Source organism: Atta cephalotes, assembly GCF_000143395.1.
Source record: "Atta cephalotes unplaced genomic scaffold scaffold00004, whole genome shotgun sequence".
Classification (NCBI taxonomy): domain Eukaryota; kingdom Metazoa; phylum Arthropoda; class Insecta; order Hymenoptera; family Formicidae; genus Atta; species Atta cephalotes.
In genome coordinates, this window is record NW_012130068.1 from 2593179 (window position 1) to 2615412 (window position 22234).

The window sequence follows — 22234 nt, forward strand, 5'->3', positions numbered from 1 at the left end:
TACGATTTTTCGTTGTGCAAAAATATGTCGACTACTTTTTCTCCATTCCTTTTCCGTTCGCCTTGTCCCGCCCCGTGTCTGCCATTCCGTAACCCGCCTCTCTCGCCTCATATATCGCGGCTAGAATTTACGTGGCATCCAAATCGAGGGGCATAGCCGTGGATACATTCGTGTCCCTTGAGTAATTGTGCCGAAACAAATAGATTCCATTTATCTTGAATAGTACCGACGTCTCACGACGCGGCATGTGCGTTAACATCTAACGTTAACGCGTAACTTTCGTTCTATGAAAGACATGGAAGTAGGAGATTTTCAACGTGGTTTTCATACATCGGTCATCGGTAAATTATTAAAAAGCGAATGATAAAAAATGTAATATAGCGCGAGGAAGTGAAAGGAATATATGTAAATTTAATACTAAACGCTAATTAAAAATGATTGAATTAAATAAATTGAGACGAAAAGAGATTAGGAGAAAGATAGAACGTAAATAATTAGTAAAATGCAGATGCAAAAACTGAATAAGAAAAAGAGAGAAAGAGAAAAAGGTTCAAATATTTTTTTTATATATAAAAATATTTCAATATTGGATAGCATATTAACGTCAGTAAAACGAATTCTCTCGCAGAGAGAAGATATGTCAAAGAGGAAAATCGGTACGAATAGTAAAAGGAAATATAAAAATATTACTGCCGAGCGGACAGTAATGGTTTGACCGAGCCCCATGCTTGATAAATACCGTCGTATTTCATTAGCGAAGTAATCAGCGAAGAAGATTACGTCCAACAAGACTCGTTACGATCGCATTGTACGTGCAGCACGACATCGTTTTCGGTGGAATATACTTAAAGGAATATACTATTTGTGTGTTTTCTCCCTTTCCTAATTACGCCTACGTCGTGGTACAAGGGACTAATGGCCATACAGAGCCGACAGTGTCGATTCGCAATAGCGGACGTGCAATCGCAACGGTCGAAACGCGATCGTCCGACCGCTATGTCTCCAAGATTGCATTACGAACAAATGAGATCACAAAACGATATGCGAACGAACGCGCGGCCAAGTCATTGCGTTTACCGTCCCTCGCAGAATCGCAGAAGATACGACAAAACGAGGAAGGATCGGATGCAGAGAAACGCGGTTGGCGAAGAAGAGTTAACGTGGCCTGGTCCGAATAGCGTTCGTTTTGTCTAAGAATCTGGCCATGAGCGATTTTGTCAAAATATTACAATAGATAAAGGTATATATACTTCTTCCCTATATATTTACTATCACTTCAATTTATACTGTATCATTTCACAATTTTAATTAAGATTACACTGTTAAATTCATACTTGTCAAATTACACTCAATTTGAGTTATTTTGAATCATTTCTATAAGTCGCCATTGTTCCAACTCAATATGTTGTTAATTTAATTAAAACAATGAAGTTTAGTTTAAAAGTAAACAATGTGGGCTAAATTTGAGATTTTAATACATTTCATGAATTAAATAATTTAATTCAAGACATGTGTTAAATCTGTCTCAAATTTAGTTCATTTCATTGTTTACATTGAAACTAAACAATTCAACAGATATGGATTGATCTACATTTTTGACACAAAGAAATTAAAAAATAACAAAATGTTATTTAATTCAAGAGATTGGATTACCATTGCGCGTAGCTTTGATATTTTAGAGTAAAATATAGAATAAAAAAACAATATAAATCGAGTGAGACAGCGTGTGTGTACACACACGCGCGCGCGCAATTTTGACAAAATCACACATAAAAGTTAAAATTACCAAATTTTGTTTAATTCAAGAGATTGGGTTATCATTATTTCTTTGATATTTAACAGTGTATAAAGGCAGTGTAAGTTAGAGTGAGATAGTATATATACAAGGAGAAAATATACATATGTACCTTTCTCCAAAACTGGGTAATAACACCGTTACCATTTCGTTATTTTTTTCGGTAACGATCATTACTTTTTTCTGTCTGTATAGTAACGGTAATATTATATTTATCGTTATATTTAACAGTAATGAATAAAAACCGTTACTTTTATCGTTACTTTCATCTGTTATTATCTTTATAACTATGCATATTAAATCGCATTAGTGTTAATTGGCTAAAAATATTTCATAATAGAAATTTAAATATTGAAAAGTGTTTGTACTTCATTTCTTAGACTGCATTCCAGTAGTCACTGTCAATACTAAAAGTCTGTAATATATATGTAACGTGAACCATAAATTTTCAGTATTGGCAGTGAATATTGGAAAGCACTCATAATAACAACAAAATTTTAATGTTTAAATACAATGTTTAATAAAAATTTTAATAAAAATCTATGTTTGTAAATTATAATCTAATTTTCTAAAGATAAGTATATATAAAAAATAAGAATATTAATATACAAAAATTATTAAAGATTTACTAATTTATAATTTAGTATAAAGAAATAGATTTAGTATAAAGAAAAGTTTGTTATATAAAGACTAGTTTAGAATTTTTAAATTTTAATATTGATTTCATAATTAATATTAATTATTAAATAATGTAATTTTTAAATCTAATATCTTTCTTTAACATTACAAAAAAGTAACATTTCATTATTTTCTAAATAACGGTAATGATAACGTGTTATTCTTATGAAGTAATGTTCCCAACCCTTTCTCTCTTTAACAAAATTTTTTGACAAAATCACTCGTGGTTAGATTCTGTTATAGTGTCTTTAATTTTGTCCAAGGGTGAAAACGCGTGACCGAGATGGTCGTTTTACAATCTATCACGCTACAGAGTATTTCGTAAAAATGTACGACAGGAACGACTGACACGTAATACGATGTTACAATCGATCATCCTAATACGGTTGTCAGTAAAATGCGTTGTGCTCCGTTCTGTTATATTTTCACGTATGTTGCGCGAGCAAAGGGAAACGAAACTTTACCGGCGCGTTCGATCGACGATACAAAAATAAAAAAGATATATATATGTATATATAAATGAAAGGAAAAAATAGGGGAAGGGAGGGGATAAAAATTCAACAAAAGGCGCCGTGCACATAACATCTACACGTCGCGTACAACCATAAAACGAAGTGACGCGTAGAACTTGCACGTAAAAAAAAAGTACATTTAGTGTCTATCGTTAGTTCGAAGTATCGCGGGCTGAAATAGCGAAATTCGTTGTCGAGATTTCGTTTCGGCTCCTCGTCTGAGTTCGTCGCGTCCAACTCATGACTGGCGGCGCGAATACAATTATCATAGAGCATTAGCTCTACGTTTGTATTAAGTACCATAGGCTGTTACGCTTGTGTTACCTCAGGAAACTCAATCGAGTATTTACAATTGCGTGATAAACATTCGATACGCCATCACCTTCACTAATTATAAGGAAAAATTTTTGGTACTTATTATAACTATAATTACATGGTAAAATATTAAGATTAAAAGCATCTTTTTTTGTAATTATTATTACTGTTACAATGTCAGTAATAATTATATTTGTAATTCTATATACGAAAAAATATAATGCTATCCATTATAATTTATAATATGAATTATAATCATTTTTAGGGATTTTTAGGGATATTTTTTTTAGTATATAGAATTATAAATTAGTTATATTTACTATTTATATAATTACTATTGTATTATAAACATAATAAGAATATTATACAGCAATAATAATTAAAAATTCGCTCCTAATCGTAATTATTTTACTATGTTATGGTCACAAATATCAAAACTTTTCTCTCGGCAGACAATGTGACAGTTCAAGACATCCCTCACGTGTTCGGCTTAGACCGTTTGAGTTGTCCGAATTGTTCCGTCACAAGGTAGATAATATCGAAATAATCGTCTCGCTGATTTCAGCCCGATGGCCCTGCACGACGCGGCCGATCTCGATGAAAAAAAAACTGTTCTTCGCGAAAGAATACATCTTTTACTTATAAACGCTATGCCTAGTACTTACAAAACCGGCAGCGTTAATCGCTCCGCGAATAATACATTTATATAATAAAACCGATCGGCGCGGCTACGGTAAACCGCAATCTCTTGTCGTTCGAAAAGACAGCGCATCCTTTCACACTTGTATATATAAAAGTATAAAATGCATCGAACGCCGCATCGAGTCTTTACTGATAGGCGGTAGTCAGACAGCTTCTGCGCGTCATTGAAGATGAACTCGCGAGATTCTCCGTCCAACCTGCCCTCATTCTTGAAATATATCTTCCCATTTATACTTACGACGTCTTTTCTCGCGTGAGCGGCCGGAAATTGATGTGTCCCGATACTTTAACATCGTATTCGGAGAACGCTCGTGGACGCAATCTCACGAGAAGTTCCACGCGTCTTCTATAAAAATACAGAAAAAAATATCCGCAATCAATACAGAAAGTAAATGTAAATGCAATAAAATAACGAGCGTCGTAATAATCATACGTAATTTAACAAAATAACGTTCTATGATAATGTTCTCGTGGGCCGCGTCGAGATTGACTAATTAAACGGACAACAATTAACGCATTGAATTCGGGATGGCAGTTAATTGTCTGAATCAACAACATTGTAAAACATTGATAAAATAGCCGAATTCAAAGCGTTAGCGAGAAAATAATCAATCTCGAAGAGTTAAATAGACGAGTCTGTCTGAACATGAATTTTAAATGAACAAAATTTAATTTTTCGAAAAAATGTTTGAAACAGCGATTAATGTTCAACAAAAATACACAATTTAAACAATAAATTTCTTAGACAGTCTTAATTGCTTAGAATCAGATGTTAGCAAAGTCGATAAATAAAATAAACGAGGAAAGATGGCGAATCACGCAGAGAATACACTGCCCTCCTTGTCGATAGTTGGTAAATTCCTTCGTAAAGACCATATCCCTGGTGTCCTCCGATACTCATGGCTCATTCACTAGCACTCGCACATATAATGATATCACTGCCTGTAATCATTGCACTCGAGGTCACTATGGTCACTTTCACAATTGTTCCGACAGAATGATCACTCTGAGCGTCTGGACATTGTCATTGTCGAGAAGTTTGTTGGACCCTTTGAACGATACTTCGTCCTTTTCGAGATTCTCGATAGTCGTGTGCTCGCATCCTTCCGCTTCGGCTCTCTCCTCTCCTGGTGGATCGTCCTTTTGTACCGCGCTTCCTCTCGCGAGTAACGATTCGTGAGATGTTTTAATCGTGTCGATCGAAACGCCCGAGTCAATTGATGCTGGATCAACGTTGCTCTTTGTGCATTCTATCTGCAATCGTTCGTGTGTAATTGGACTCTGCGACGGATCGGCAGGCTTTTTGGAAACGGAACCAGCGGCACTATACGTCGCGGCAAAATCCGGAGAGCTTTGATTCCGTAGATCACGAGCCGAATCCACATCACGAGTCGTCAACGGAGACCTTTTTGAAGGATCGTTTCGGAAATGACGTAGGGAAGAACCGGGCGAGAACGCTAAGTGTGGTCTCTCCGTGGCTTTGGAAACGTCGAGTTGAGTTCGCGGGCTTCCGCTTAGTACCTTGAAATCCGCAGAACGGGCTCTCGCGTCGACCTCGTCCGGACAGGCTTGCCCCTCCAAGGATGATGGCCGTTCTAGCAGACAACCATCCTCGAACACGCAAGGATTCACATCAGCATCTACTTTTAATGTTTCTCCTCGCGACACCCCCACTTCATCAAGCAATTTCGTCGTCATGTCACCGTTGTTTTCCTCCGGTTGATCAGTAGCTTCGGGAACAGCCTCCAAAAGTCCCGAGCGATCGACCCGTAACGATAGGCCGCGCGCTGTCACGTCCTCCGCACCAGTGAGTACGCAAGGACGTGGATATGTGACGGGATCCGTCTCCGCGATCTCCAGCAAACCGGACTTATCGATTCGCCGGACTGTCACCGGAGCCGGCGTGCCGTCTAGACCGCTATACACGTGACGATTCCTCGCGTAATAGTCCTCTGCGGGCAACAACGACGGATTATGTCCTAAACCTACGTCGTATGCAGCGCAATGCGGAAAGTGCGACGGATGCATCGGAAGACCCAATTGTGAAGTCGCCGTCGCGGCCGTCGCGATTGGCGGCACGGAAGGATTCTCAAGGACGATCTCCATACGGTGACGATGGCGGTGGCGGTGATAGAGATGATGCGGACGATGCTGCGTCACCGTATGGCAAACGGGGGCCTGCTGCTATAGCCAGGTGGTACGCGTGTTTCCGGCTCGTGAGCCGGTAGGCAGGTCTCAAACGATTATTTCCCGGATGATCCTACGCCTGTTCGGCGTTGAGTAGCCGGACTCAAGACTCTCGTCGTACGAGAGGCTGGGCTGTTGCGGCGGCTTCGTGTCCTCGTCGTAATTCTCCTGGTACGGCAAACCCGACACGTCGTAAGGCGAATCTGTACGAAGATATAACAGACGATTAATATGAAGGTGAAATTACGAGATTGCGGAAGAAGAGGGCAACGGGGAAAGAGGAAGGACGAAACGAGGTCTCTTCGAAGGTGCAGGAGGCACCGCGAAACAATGTAGTGTAGCTGCAGAAGATCGATGTAACGTACGATATAATCTATAACGCTGCAACCTAGCACGCACACCGACAATATAGGGACTGTCATTAGAAGCTAGGCGAGCTGGACGAGGAAGTCACGTGAAACGATCGTAAGGCTAATACCGACCGACGTGTTTCTGAGACTTGACGACGGTGGCGAAGGGCTCTGTGCAGAACTGCTGTCGGCTCAGATTGTGGCTCTCCCTATAATCCTCTCGCTGCGGGAGATAATGAGGGTGCGTGGGGTAATCGGACTCCGTAGTACCATATCCAGCGAGATCGTACGGCTGGTTAACGCCGTTCGCAGCGGCGGATTTCATCTGCCATATGGAATCTTGTGAATTGACGGAACCGCCGTTGTTAGAATTCGAATAACTGTTTTCCATGTAGCCCATGTTCACACCTGAGGAAAATCGAAGAAGAATATATGTAATGTTTTTTTGAGAGTTTTGTGACACAAGTCAAAACAAACATCATTCTATCTTTCCACAAGTAACAAAGGTAGAACAATACTTATGGAACGCACACTTTAATAAGTTTTTACAAACCTGAAGAAGTTTTTTGTGGGAAAACTATTTTTTGCACTTACCGTTGATATTGTGATTGGGTTGATGATAACCGTATCCAGACTGTGAATAAGCAGGTGTCTTTGAATCTTCCAAAGCCAAAGCGTGATCCAGGCTGTGTTCCAGCGCTTTGTTCTCGGCATAATACGGTGGCGGTGGTTGGCTTTGCTGGCCGTTACCTGCTACAAGGCTCGGCCGGACGCTACAAAATAAAGGAAAGAATTCAATGGACCGTGCCTTTTTTTACACTCGAGCCACGCGATGCAACATACTGTCCAGCTTAAGTTATTCTCCACTTACGATGAGCATTAGTTTCGAATACTTACGCGTTCGTGTCCATTTCATAATCTTTCGCCTTCGTCGCGTGTTTTCGCCGGCATCGGCAAAATAGTAACAACAAGGCCGCGAACAATAGAAAAACTGCTCCGCTCACTATCAGGGCGATTAAAGTCGGTGTTCCGAGAGAACCAGCTTGTGCAATGTAGGATGGTCCAACTGTAAGAAAAAGAATGTTTAATGCATAAATTCTCGATAAAGATACACTTCTAAAATAAATTCGTTCCAAATATCTAACAACATTTTTCTAATGTTATACAAAATAAATAACTTTATTAAAAATTGTTTGTTTAATTATTAAATTATTATCGTTTTAAAACACACAGTTTATTAATTTAAAAAAAATTTTTGTATTATTAATAAGCTAGAGAAAATATAATTGTTAACTGGCATAAACGTCTATTAAATTGAAAAATGTAACTGCTTTCAAAATTTATTATTTAAAAAGTTTGTATTTATAAATTATGCGAGAAGAAATATTTTTTGTCTAATAGAAATTTTCAGTAATAGAAATTATTCAATGTGATTTAAATTAGCATTAGCACACTTAAAATATATTTTTATTTGTTATTAGACAATTTTTTTCAAAGAATTAATGTGATGAGATCTTAAAGTTTATCTATTAAGTTTATTAATATTTTTATTTTAATTGATCAATATATAACATTGAGTAAGTCAATTATATATCCTAAAATTTATTAATAATGCAATTTTCTAATAATTAAGAAACTGTGTAAGTTTTAAAATAAATTTATGAATATTGATTCTTTTCTCTTTAATTATCTTGTACAATAATGAAATACTTACTTTCGGCTTCTGCGTATTCGCCGCATTTCTGCCGGTCGGCTTTGAGGCACAACCGAACTCTCAGTCGGGGTTCCGAGTCGGCTGCTTCGGGATCGTCCAATACTCCCTCTCTTTGAGTAGGCGCACTTCCAAGAACTTCGAGGGGCCACTCGTCGACGATACGCCATGAACTATCCGAGCCTCCGTCGAACTTCTCGATAGATGCTACCAACGCCAAGCATGTGGCACCCACGTTGATAGCGAGCGTACTACTTTCCGGATCGAAGCTAACTCTAAGCGGTGTGGGTATTTTGGCTACCGCTGTGGTGGCGGTTACTTCGTCGGAATAATCGGAATGATTCTTGGTATTATAGACCTTCACTTTGAAGGTATAAGTCTGATGTTGCTCCAGATTGGTCACGTTGCACGGGTTCGATCGCCGACAATCGAGCTCGAGCCATTGGCCGATCGGTCCTCGAGGAGGCGCACAATCTGGCGCGACTATTTCGTCACCACCAGCCACTCTTCTATATGAAACAAAGTACTTTGTGATGGGCAGGCCACCGTCGAAACCCAATTGCCACAAAAGGGTGACGTATGTAGGTCCGATTTCCATGGCGGTGATGTTGATTGGTTTTTCTGGCGCTCCCTTAGGCTGCAATCTGATAGTGGACATCACACTACCTTGAGCATTGGCAGCGCGGCAAGTATAGTCACCGTAATCGGATTCGCGGATGTTGGTCATTCTTAGGACGGATGTATATGCATCGTAGTTATCGCTAGTGGTAGTAATCTCGTAGTGACCGTCGCTAGAGGAACCTTGAAGAGTCGCGGCATTGGTACCGAAACTCCACTGGAATTCGGGCTTTGGCCATGCTTGAACCTTGCAGGCAACTTCGGCGGTCTCTCGGAGATTGTAAGCCACTTTGCCGTGCTGATGGAGAACTATGGGCTCGTGCTCTACCTTGAGCATCATCGTAGATTCGACTTTCTTCACCTCATTCACGAAGACGCAGGTGTATTTACCGCGATCGCCCGCCACGATTTCATCGGTTTGTGGACGAGCATGACCCAGAAAACTCAGCGTGGAATTTACGGTTATTACGTTACCATGGCCCTCTGACGCCGTCGTAATTACTTTGTAGAGCCTCTCGTCTGCCGTTAATTCTTGATCGTCCTTCAGCCAGCGCACGCTAGGCCGCGGTTTGCCCTGCGCTACGCAGGATACTTGGAACGATGACTCGCCGACTCTGCGATAAGCAAGAAAACGTTAGATTATTAGAACGAAAGATATATCTTGTTGTATTCGCGAAGCGACTTACTATACTTCGCCGAATGGCACATAGTTTATGGAAGAAATATGTAGAAGAAACGTAAAGTCCACAAACTTTTTACAATTGCATCAATGACATTTAGTACGACTTGAAGATTAAAGGACAAAATGGATAAAGAAAATACGTCATGGCCTTGCAAAAAGCAGATTGTGCTTAGGGAAATTGCTATTTCTCATTGCATGTAGAATAAAACATCCAGTGCGCAGCAAGAACATCTCTCTAAAAATGTTTGAGTTTTTCAAAAAGAGTCTGAATATAAGCTTAAGAGTCGGAATATTTAAAAATCAAACAATAATTATTAACATCGCCATTATATTTGTTTCAATAAAAATTGAATTTTTCATTGATTCGGAAAGTAAGATATTTTGAAGGAAAATTCTATGGTAGTTTGTATAATTTCCACACTGAAGAGGACTCAAAATCCACAGTTAAAACATTTACTTTAATTTCGAAAAATGAATGTAATTTAGAGTTTAAGTAAAATCTAAATAGTTGTGAATTGTATCTTTTTACGTTAAGAATACATAATTTACGCATCAACGACAACTATGGAGACTCATATAGATATTTTACTTGTATTGGAAAAATTCTATACACAATTCTTTTTACTTACTTCCTCGTGACATGAGGCTGCAGCTTGGTGAGAATCTTCGGCGGCTGGTGAACAGTAAGGTTTACTGACGCGGCTTCACCGATGCCGATCTCGTTAATGGCAAAGCATTTGTAAGTACCCTCACTACCAAGGTGCACCGAGTCGATTTCATATTTCGGACCGGATGGTGCTGGCACTTGAATCGAACCACCCTCGCCTACCTTCCACCATTTGTACTGTGGCTCAGGATAACCAGCCGGACTGGCCATGCACGTGAGTATCACCCGCGAACCCTCAACAGCGACCGGTGAATCCGGAGTCACTCTAGCCGGACCGGGTTTGTGCCGCACTCGGATCGTTACAGTGGAAAAGGCTGAATGATTCCTGCGTTCGCCGCCGGTAGGATAAATCGTGTTTACCGCGCGACAGGTGTAGTTACCAGCGTGTTCCGAAGTGACACGGGTCAATCGGAGAATTGAACCTGGTTGCCTAAATTCTGGTCGACCGTCCCGCAGCCATTCGATCACGGATGGCATCGGATTGGCAGACACATTACAATGGACGGTTATGCTGTCCTCTACATCAGCTACTCTGACAGTGTCGCCCTCGATAGACACTGTGGGTGGATAGAGCACGTCTAGAGTCAAAGGGGTCTCGACCAACCTACCGAGTCCATTGTCCGCCTGGCAGTTGTACGTGCCAAAATCCTGTAGCGTCACCTTAGGTATCACATGCTCGAAGTTGGTGGAAACGTAGGAACCGCCTCGCCACCAGTGTATCATGCTGACTCTCGGCTTCGAATCTACATGGCATTTGAGGATTGCGGTGCCGTTCACCTCGACCTTGAGCGGGTTGTCTGGGCCAACAGACACGCGTGGGAAGTAGTTGACGTCGAGCGTCACCGAGGCATTCAGGGTCTCACCCTCGCGCATCGCTCGGTTTCTCACGACGCATCGGAAAACTGCCCGATCGTCTTCCCGCGTGGGATGGATTATCAGAGTCTTGCCGGTGTGCAGCAGGGTGGTATTGCTGCCACGGTACCATCTCACTTCTGGCTCGGGACTGCCACCGATGGTGTTGCACGCCAGCTCCAGTATCTTGCCTTCTGTGGCCAATGCGGAGGTCGGCGATATCATCGGCTGACCCGGCGCTCTCAGCACCGTCAGGGTAATATACTTCCTGTGGAGGTCAACGCCGGTACTACTGACCTTCACTCTGCACTCATACTTGCCGTTGTCACGCTCGTAGGACACGTTCCTGATCTGCAGGTCGTAACGGCCCTCTTGCAAGTTCATATAAACCTTGTAGTTTGGCGACAATGAGCGGTTCTCGATCGCCGCGTTATCGAGATTGTTATTCGTGTGGGTCAACCAAAAGCACGTGACATTTTCCCGCGGCGGTGGGAATCGGCACTGCAACTGCACCGTCGAGCCTTCATGTGTATCCATCTGTGTCTCGTCGGTGTATGCTCCGATAGGTGCTGAAATAAAAGGAGTTTATTAAAGCAACAACAAACACATTGAAACCGATTAGTATTTCAAAAACAACGAGGAAAAAATGAATGTATTTTCTTTCTTTAACATATATTTTATATAATATATTTTATGCATTATAACTATAAGCGGTGACAGCATTAACGGACGATCGATCCGCGTCGTGGTAACCCGATAACCCGGTGACCCGATGAGGAAATCGACCGCAAGAGAGTCGCTCGATGTGTAAGAATCGATCGGCCTCTCCATCGTCGTGCTTTACAGCCTCGCACGTACACACATTTTCCATTAAGACGGAATAAATTCGTGAGCGCGAACAGCAGCGTTCGAACGCTACTGCGTGGGACCGTGATAATGGCAATACAAATTGCCTGTCAGGAATCAACCTAGTTTTTGGGTTCACTGACTCCCCACCAAGAATTCACCTTTTATGCAATTAATGCCAAGCTGTGTGCCGTTTCGCCAACGTTGACAATACTGATTGTTGACGAGTCCATGCGTACTAAGCATGATTAAAGCAGGTGAGAGAATAATAACTGGCATTTAACAACGCGAAAGACGTCAGATATTCACGCCGTGTCGCATTTACGAAATAATGAACTGGCAAAAACGATTCGTCGCCAGCTACAGTTAGTCGCATTGCAAGCTGCGTGAATTCCTGTCTTTACGACGACGACGATGACGGCAGTAGTACCGTTAGAGAATATCCGGAACGTTGGCATTCTCCAGAGAAATTGGTTTACCTTCGCTCGTGTTTTCGTTGTAAACTATCTAATTAAAACACGAAGAATGATGATCATAAAGACTAATTTCGGGAGGAAAGGAACGTGGAAAGGTTGAGAAAAATGTTTTAACTTCAAAATATTTCGTATTAACTCGTCTATTACAATAGTATATGTTCAACTTTAATCCCTGCACGTGTCTATAGAGAGGCACCATTGTAACGTATGGTTCGACAACGAGCATTGAACGAGCTCGTTCCTGTGTTTCTCTCTTTTTCACTCCATTTCTCTCTAAAATTTCACGCACTAAAATACATTTCATAAAAAATCTATTACGTATGAAGCTTTTACACACGAATAACCAATATACGTTACATTTGCAATGTTGTAATAAAGGATGAAAAATATCATAATACAAAAACAATGACTATAGAAAAAAAATTTTTTTACAAACGTGTATTTAACAGTGCAAATAGTTATTAAACGTTTCCTATTTTTAAATAACATTTGTTTCGTGTAAGTATTTGCAAGTTGAAGTTTGATTGTTATATCTTTACAGAAGAAATTAAAAAAAAAAAATATCAGCATTCCAATGCTGTTTGTGTATTTTCCAAGCGGTGGAAACAACACGTCATTCCCATCCACTTCTCCATCGCATCGTTACGTTTATTCAGTGAATGTAAATGGCAAAAATTACCGAATATGAATTTTCGGTAATATTTTATATAAATTAAAAAGAAAGCGTACGTAAAATTCCATTTTAATTAAAAAATTTAATCATAATCGAGGATGAGAACAATGACGTAAAATAAAAAGGATATTGTTTCAAAAATGTCACTGATGATTCCATTCGTAATTATTTAAACGACCCGAAAGGTCGTTTCAAATATAACGTTTCCATAAATATTTAATGGTATAATTAACCAATTTAAATAAAATTATTTGTAGCATTTTTTTCTTATGCGTTATCAATTTGTTCGTGGAAATAAAGTCTCTGAATCAGTCGATAAAAAAATTAATCGAGAGAGAATCCGTATTATTTAAAATATTCCTGATATATCAATAATTTTTTCGTACATTATACAGACGGTTTTATCATTATAAAAATCGATTTTCACACATGACACAGCATCATAACGTTTCCTTATCGTAACATAACATCGAATGTCAACACAAATCATTCCGAAAATCGAATACCACAACGCGGTGACGTTGAAAACTAATAGTACCGCACTGTCGCGACCACCGAATGTCGAGATATTTATAGTAAACTTCTGATATTGGTCACTGTTAACCACAAAATTAACTAAACACCTTTTCTAAATTCTGTTTTAGTAATCGATATTTAAATCTGATACACAGAAAAAAATGTAAGGTAGCAAGATGTACAGAAAAAGAACGATTTTGCTGAAGTATCTAAATTGTAGTTATATATACTCGTACATATTTGAAAATAATGTTGTTTAAATCATTAAAATAATTACATAAGAATTTGAAGTATAATGCTGTAAAAAGTTTTGATATTCTAGCAATGAGTTTGAGTGTCCTATATAATTGTTTTGATGGAAAATAAAATTATTTTCAAATTTGTATCTAACTAAATTTGCAAATAAGTATCTTAATTCTTTCCGTGTAAACAATAAGCGAATCGACTAATCATAGAATCTAAGGCAATAATCTAGGTAGTAGAAAAATATTGATTTGTTTATCTGCAGAAAACACGGTAGTATTTCACAGCTAAGACAAGTTAACTGTTTATGTCTTACTGTTTAAGTTTTTCTTTTGTATACTATAGCTTTTATACGACGAAAAAAAGAATATATGGCGAAGTTTCAGTGGAAGTGACGAATGTTGTTCATTCGACTGTTCGAGAATAAAGGAAATTCACGATATTCAACAATGAAGCTTATGACGTATGTTACGGTGTATATCTTGTTTCATATATTTACGGTTTCAAAAGTAATCCTATGAGTCAGTTGGATTCTGTACATCTGCTTGTCGGACTTACCCTGCTCCATCACCCACGAGCTCATCATTCAAACTAGAATTTTCAGATTCACCCATGAATAAAAATACAGAAAAATACTCAATATACTGATGCTAATAAACGAACGAAATGAGAACACAGAAATACAAAGTAACGATAAGTATAAGAACGAGAAGTAAAAATTTCTCCAAGCATCAAGTACCAAGTACCAAGTATCAAGTCTCAAAGTAAAGAGGCAAGATATATCTAATAACTCAATCTTATTTTATCACTTTATTGTCGAGCGGAAGAGAGTGAGTAATGAAGATTTAAATTCCCTTCCGCGAATCTTTGGAAAAATTTTTATCATTTCTCAACGAATTCATCGTTCAGTGAAATAAATCTCTTGATCTTTTACGACTTCTCAGGTGCGAAGTGGAACCTACTTCGTGCGGCAATATTCGTGGAGCACACGTCCATTTTATACCGTACTGTTGGCCACGAGGCATCCATCGAATGGTAGAAGCAGCCACGTTTCTCGCTGGCGAACGTATCTCTCGTCATTGGGTCGCGTAACGGTAAAACCGCCGGTCGACTCGACTCGTCAACGCTATTGAAGATCGTCCTCTTCCGCCATTTTGTGTTTGGAAATGTCGGAGCATCCTGGCCTCCTCTCTCTCCCGCTCGTATTTCGCGCAGCGACGTTTATCTTTCCTCTTTTCGATTTATTTGTCTACGAGCCATTTGATCCCGCGTTCATTCGTTCATTTACCTGTCCGTTCGTTTGCCGGCGAATTCGTTCATATATCCTTCGTCGCGGAGTGCATTGTCCTATTATTTTACCTCGATCTTCACACCTCGTTCCCACAAAACTTTTCCTCCTCCTCATTCCTCTTGCTGTTGTTCGTTCCGAAATCCTGACTCGTGGCTGATGTTCGCTCTGGAATCCTGACTCATGGCTTCCTCGAAAACGCGCCATTACAATATTATATTTTAACACGTAAATAAATTCTAATAGTTGGCGATTTTTAATCTCAAAGAGAGATTTTTATAAATTTATCGCGAATAAATCACTGAAATTAAAGCTATAAAAGCTAATTAAAGCTATAAAAAATTCTTTCAAATCTTTATGTCTCATGAAAAAAGAAAAAAAATTCTATCTCATTATTAACTGTAAATAATGGCAGTAAATAATGTGTGTGCTAAAAGTGGCAAATCATGTTCAATTTTTTTGCACTTTACATAGAAATAATATTACATCGTCTTATCAATAGTGTAGCGTGAAATAACGCCACTCGATTTTCGAAATAGAACGCCGCAGTTTCGATTATTAGGCAGTAATGGATTATTATTGGAACAACATTTGATCACTAAGGCAACGTTAAACCCGTTTAACGGTATCGGCAGTTTTTCCTTGAGTTTTTAAAAGTTGTGAAAGCTGAGGAAGAAAAATGAAGGAAGTTGGATAGGATATGAAAGATCAAGAGAGGAAGTTCTGCAAAATTTAATCATCTTTCGGATTTAACATTGTTCTTGGAAAGATCAATATAATTTAGAATATCGAGGCAAAAACATTTCGTACTGATATAAATGTCTAATGGCTCGTGTTTGCGAAAAAATGAGACTTTTTCGCGCGGCGGCCCAGATGGCATAACTGGTTTTTCGTTTCCTTCCATATCGATGCTTTGCCAAGCTTTCCAGGAAATTATGCCTTTATATATGATTTCTATATATCTCGCTTCTCCTCTCTCTCTCTCTCTCTCTCTTCTCTCTCTCTCTCTCTCTCTCTCTCTTTTGCAAATGTCGCGTCGATATGTCACAAGTATTGCTATGATTTGTCGTCGTAAGACGCTTTCAGAACGACTTTACCGTTGTGTGCTCCGTGAACGAGTGAGTTATGTTGCCTGACAAAATCAACTTTCCTCGCCAGGTTATTCCGTTCTGTTCTACATTTCCTTCAAAGAGACTCTTACTTTTGCTTAAATCCATTTCTACCTAAGTTTCGTCGAAAGTACTCACTCACTCAAGACTCTTTGCGTGCACTACGCGTTGCGTGCACCGATTTCTTCGCGACAAGATATGGCCATTTAAAAATGGCGCATTAATCTTTTTTACCGTACCAGGATCGATCTAAGAAGTAGAGCAAAAACTTACAAAGGATATCGGCGTTTTTACCATTCATCATTTCATTCTCGTCGCAGTTATATCGATCCTTTTAATCGTTTATTCCCCACAGCAAAACTTGTGTCATCAATATTAAACATCAGCATTTGAACATCAGGTTTGAAGCTCATAATTGAATGTCTATCGATGCATTTGATATTATTGCAAACAAAAATTTCGCAAATTTTTTATTTCTATGAAAACTAATCTGTTTCTGGTCATTTTAAATTCTTTAAATCGTTATTGATGTGACCATAAAACTGCACGAACAGAATTGTCTCTTAAAATTTACCCTGAAAATATAGTTGTGGTACAATATTTTAAAGATTTTTACCATGCACTTCAGTAAAATTAATCAAACCTATTATACAATTTTATTATAGCTTTATTAATGAATGAGAGAAACATAATATTCTTTGAAATACAATATTGTTCCAGGACTATCATATTTTCAGAGTAAACTCTAAACAAAAATTCTCTCCGTGTGGAGATAGGTCCAAATATCTCTGTATATTCACCGAGGTTTCTGCTTATGTCGCGATTATGCGTGCTGCGAGAAACGGGGTGAATGGAACGCCGGCGCCAACCCCTATAATATATCTTATTGTCGTGCGCTTCTTTCGCCTTCCCTTCCGCGCTACTCCTCGATCCGGTCGTGGTCCTTTCTTCGTTCTGTCTCCCCGGAATCGCCCTTCTCGTTATCATCCCTTTGTAGTTTTACTCCGCGGCTTTCCGCCTTTTTGTCAATTGCGCGATGGCGGATCTAAATTAAGGTTCCCCCCCTCCTTCCGCAGGCGTCTCCTTTACTAAAACTTTCTCCCATAATGAATGCTTAACCACGAGGAACGATCGCATGTTACTCCTCGTTGCAGCCAACGACGTGTTTGTCTTGCCCTCGTCAAAAGTATGACGAACTATACGTCTACATATATTATATCATCCAATTCCTGCAAGAGTATCCCCTACTATAGTAAGTACTTCTATGTACAGCAATATTATTAGCGTTCCATGCGTAAACATAAAAGAATTGTCTTTTATCGTGCGTCAAATATCAAGTAATAGGTCTGTCTTTTATAGCTGAACTAGAACACTTTTATATTTAAGTGCACTCTTTATATTTAAAGTGAAATACACAAAAAGAACAGCTTTGTTGTAGTATCTAAAAATTTAGCTACATACAGGGCGAAAATAATTTTGTTGGACTATCAAAATAATTATATAGGATGCACAAATATATAAAGGTTAAATATATGAGGCTCGAAAGAATCATCAGTGAAAAATGTAAAAAAGACCATCAGAGCCCACATCAGCTGTTCGAATGCAAAATTCTTTATTTTCGTGAATGTAACTAACGAATAAAATGTATACGTTTCAACTCTTTAATTTAGGTCGTTATCAATATAACATATAAATCGAAATTACATAAATAATGCAAATTCCATGATGATTCCTGACAATTTAGTTCGTTCTTCTTTATCCAACTGCCAAATTAACTATGTAATGAATAGCCTAATGATTATCAAAAATATTAACTTATACATAATAATATAACATTAATAATATAAAAACTTACATAAAGTAAAACCAAAATCATATACATTGCGTTACTAAGTAGAATCACATCGCTCATCAGATTGTCAGATTCGCTGTGTAGTCATTCAAAAGAAAACAAAAAATTAAAGAATTATTAAAATCATGTGTCTGAATTTTTTATTATATCAACTTACATGTAAGTGTTTTCTCGCGACTCGATGTAGAAAGATCTTGGAGTGTCGACAGTTACATCATATATAGGATGTTTCAACTGATTGCTAGATTATTAAAACTTTTTGCAGCATTGCCATCAATATTACTTTTATAGTTTAAAAAAATTATTTTCAGATCTGAATCTAAATTTTTAAATCCGTATAACAAATCAAACTAATCAAGACTCCTTATAAATCAAAGAACTGAAAAGGATACGGGCAGTAGAAGTGAAGCGCAGAAGACATTGCGCAAATTTTTAAACACTTCATAGCAAAATCATTTTTTCTGTGTATAATAAAAAATAATAATAGTCGTACGTTCTCTATTACCATCATTCTATGTCGTCAGATGGTATAAAGGACACGTTTAAATTTGATCAATTCGGCCGCGACAGTGGTGTTATAACGAGTCGTTCTATTAGTTCAGTTGTTATAGCAGCCGCACTTGTTGTGATGCGTCATATCGCGGCACGACCGCGGTGCAGATTCTGCGCGACACAGAATTCGAGGAGTATTGCAAACAATTTGCGCGGCGCGTGACGCTCGGTGGCGGTGGAACAACAAACTTTCGACAAATTAATGGCCCGATAGACGCAAAGCTATATCCCGGTAATCGATATTTATGGCTGCGTGCGCCGGCACAAATGAACAAAGCTGGCCGCGTATATCATCTGAGGGTTGGGAGTAATTAAGACAGCACGTAATGCATAACGGATAATTCGCGCGACGTTTGGACGGCTTCGCCATCTCTCGCTCCGGAATGAATGCCGCGTGTCCGTGTCCCTCTTCGATGGAAACTTTACGCTTATGTGTTGATATACACCGCGTGATCCACAATTATCACACAGAACTTCTTGAACTGGACATGAGAAAACAAGAAAGGAAAACGGCAGTTCTATTATTTCTATTATCGTGATATCTTTTTAATTGATCGCTCGTTGCTTAAGTTATTATCACGGAACATTATCTCGGAAATCTACCATTAATCCTATGCTGACAGTGGATCTATTGAACCTACTCAATTATAAATTACTTTGTTAAAAGTAATTTAGTCAAACAATTTAATTATCTTTATGTTATATACCTCTACAAGTTGGGATTATTCTTATTAAAATATACACACTAAGAAAAAATTATTCATTTGATTAAATTAATTTAATTATGTCTTTATTTTTTACATAAACATATTTGACTTAAGTACATATATTTTCCAACAAAAGAAATAAAGACAATTAAATTAATTTAGTCAAATAAACTCTTTTTTTTCACCATTTTATTCTTTTTATACGAATTATATCATTTTGCTTCCTTGAAATTAATCCTTCGTTGGCCAACTTAGTTTTGAACATACAATTAAAAAACAAGATAAAATACTATCCAATCTTCTATAATAATAAAAACTCATTGTTAAAGCTTTCGGAGGAATTTTTTTCAGATTTTTATACAGTCTCTGCAACAATATAAAAATCTGTACTGAAACTAAAAAATTTAGATTGAAGGCGCAAAATTTTATGGCCAACGAAAGGTTAATTAGTGATACCTTTTAATTAACTTAATAAATTAAATTTGTCGTTAGCTCCGAAAAATTAAAGTAAAAAGGCCAAATACTCTGTTTCTCTTTTCTATAAATCTGAGACACCCTGTACGGTGTGGCATAACGAGGTTACGCGCAATACGGACTTGCGTAAATACAGCTTAGTCATGCAGGTAACACTACAATCGTACCGATCTCTCGTAGGTGTTCGATCATATGCATATACAGCGCACACCTTTACTCTCCAGTGTGCCAATTGCGAAACTGTTAATACTGCATAATGCAAGATGTGGCGACGTACAATGTGTCGTGTACGTAATAGGTTTTTTCGGAAGTCTCGTCCAATCCTCTGTAGTAAGAAAATAGCTCCCGCGTCCCTAGAGAGAATGATAATGAGACAGGAAAGAATTACGATACCGATAAAAATTTTAATTTACGATACAGTTACGGGAATTAATGTAAAAATGCGATAGGGGAATGCTCGAATTATATTATATTGTTCGACTCGCTGCCTTCGCATTTGCATTCATATATTCGGAATTTATTTAAAGTTCCTGAAAATTTGTTAAAAAATGGAGCCGAATAATTTTCAAACTACGAATGTTAAATTTCAAAATTAATCTCGGAAGGAACATACAGCATATTAGTTTGACATCAGACCGCAGAAAGTTCAGGTGACTCGATACTTAGTAGTCTGCGTGTAACATGAACATCTCGCTAGTTTCGCTGGCAGAATATGAATTTCCAAGATGCGTTGCATCATTTTAAGACAACAGCTCGATATTCCAAGCGACACTTAGTACAATATTAAGAGGATACTGGATTAGTCAATTGGAGTAAGTAAAAGCGGTCGTGAGCATCGATCGGTTATCGTGGCAGCCTTTAGGCAAAAACAATTTCGATGTGAAGGCAATTTCTGCGACGTGTTACTCGGGCGAACTGCGAAAAAGTTGTAGAAATCATTATCTCGTGGCAGGCGATAAAGGAAGCGATCTACAAGAACGCGCAGATAGAACTTCGGATAACGGACGTTTACGTGACTTACAGCGATCTTACGAGCGTTATCCGCCAACCAGCGTGGAAAAGGAAGAAGAAGAGTTTAATATCTTTCGTATTTAGCTTAAAGCACAATACGAGGAGAGCTTGCGCGTTAACGCTTTGTATTTTTCTCGGTCGAGTTTGCGCTTTTGTGCGCCTTGTAAGAATGAAATTACATTATAAGTTATTTGCTTTACACTTATCTTATTATTGATTTCTCGCGATATCGATAATTCCAATTGCAATCACCGGAACTTCTTAAATATACGTGAGAAAAAAATAATGTATTAATAAACAGTATTAGCGAACAGCAGTCTAATTAAATATTTTTTTATTTTTAATAAGTATTAACAAAACAATTAATATTTTAAAAGAAAATTAGTATATGTGTTTCATTAATACAGTCAATTGATAAGATTTTCAATAAAATTGTTAATGTTGTTAATACATCTTTTTTTTTCTTAGTAACATTATAATTATTATTTTTCCCGTGTAGACTTACATTTCAGCAATATTAATCGCGTGAAATTCTCTGTAAAAATTAGCCAGAAATTTATGAATGATTTTACGCTTGAAATTTCGTTCAGTTTGCGTAGAACATATTCTACTTGTTAACGGAAACTGTTTCACGTTCAAAATTTGCCTGTCTCGCGTAGGAAGTGAAATTCAACACGTTGTCGAAGGAATGCCACGTGGTGTCGTGTTCCGAACGCAATCCTACTGTGATTTACTGTCGCACAGTTAAAACCGTGGCGAATGTTGAAACGTTTCCTGCATTGAGAGTTGCCGCACTAAATTGGCTGTAGAAAATCACGAGAAAGATGCAAAAAAAAAAAATTTCAATAAGAATGACGGACTGTTTTTCAATGAAATCAGCACGGCATTCAAAACTCGACGTGTGTCTTTTCATAACTAACTATATCATAATAGATAATTTTATTCCTTATATATAGTACATCACACTTAATAAGTAATTGCATTTCTAAATCCGATAATTAAGTAAACGTCAACGCGAATGAAACAAATACATTTCCCAAGGCGCTTAATAGATCCGTGAAATATGATGGAATTAAGTTCCTTTCCTCCATTTTGATTCTATTCGGCGCCGAGTGAATGTAACTATCGAGTTTTAATATACTGGAACCCTCTCTAAATTTATCTTCTCAGTGCCGCTCGGGAACTCACGAAAACGGCGTCAGCCTCCAGCGAGCGACCCGCAACCCCACAGTTTGGTTGCACTAAATCACGCGAAAAAACCGACGGAGAGAGAGGGAGAGAGAGAGAGAGAGAGAGAGAGAGAGAGAGAGAGAGAGAGAGGAGGGGAGGGGGAGGGGACGGGTAACGGTACGGTACGTACGTAGTAGTAGTAGTACGCGACGACGACGACGTAGTACGACGACGACGACGTACGACGT

The 22234-nt window shown here is 38.4% G+C and overlaps 1 protein-coding gene across 1 annotated transcript in view; it reads right to left on the bottom strand.

Annotated features, from left to right (window-relative positions):
- Positions 1-6237: 6237 nt before the first annotated feature.
- LOC105625913 (hemicentin-1) overlaps positions 6238-22234 on the bottom strand; it is a 32020-nt gene continuing 16023 nt past the window's right edge. Inside the window, exons 2-7 of the mRNA XM_012207223.1 lie at positions 10180-11638; positions 8254-9482; positions 7437-7605; positions 7134-7312; positions 6672-6947; positions 6238-6392 (exon numbers count right to left, since the gene is read on the bottom strand). Of these exons, the coding sequence (XP_012062613.1) occupies positions 6238-6392; positions 6672-6947; positions 7134-7312; positions 7437-7605; positions 8254-9482; positions 10180-11638 (3467 nt within the window). The remainder of the gene's footprint in view (positions 6393-6671; positions 6948-7133; positions 7313-7436; positions 7606-8253; positions 9483-10179; positions 11639-22234) is intronic.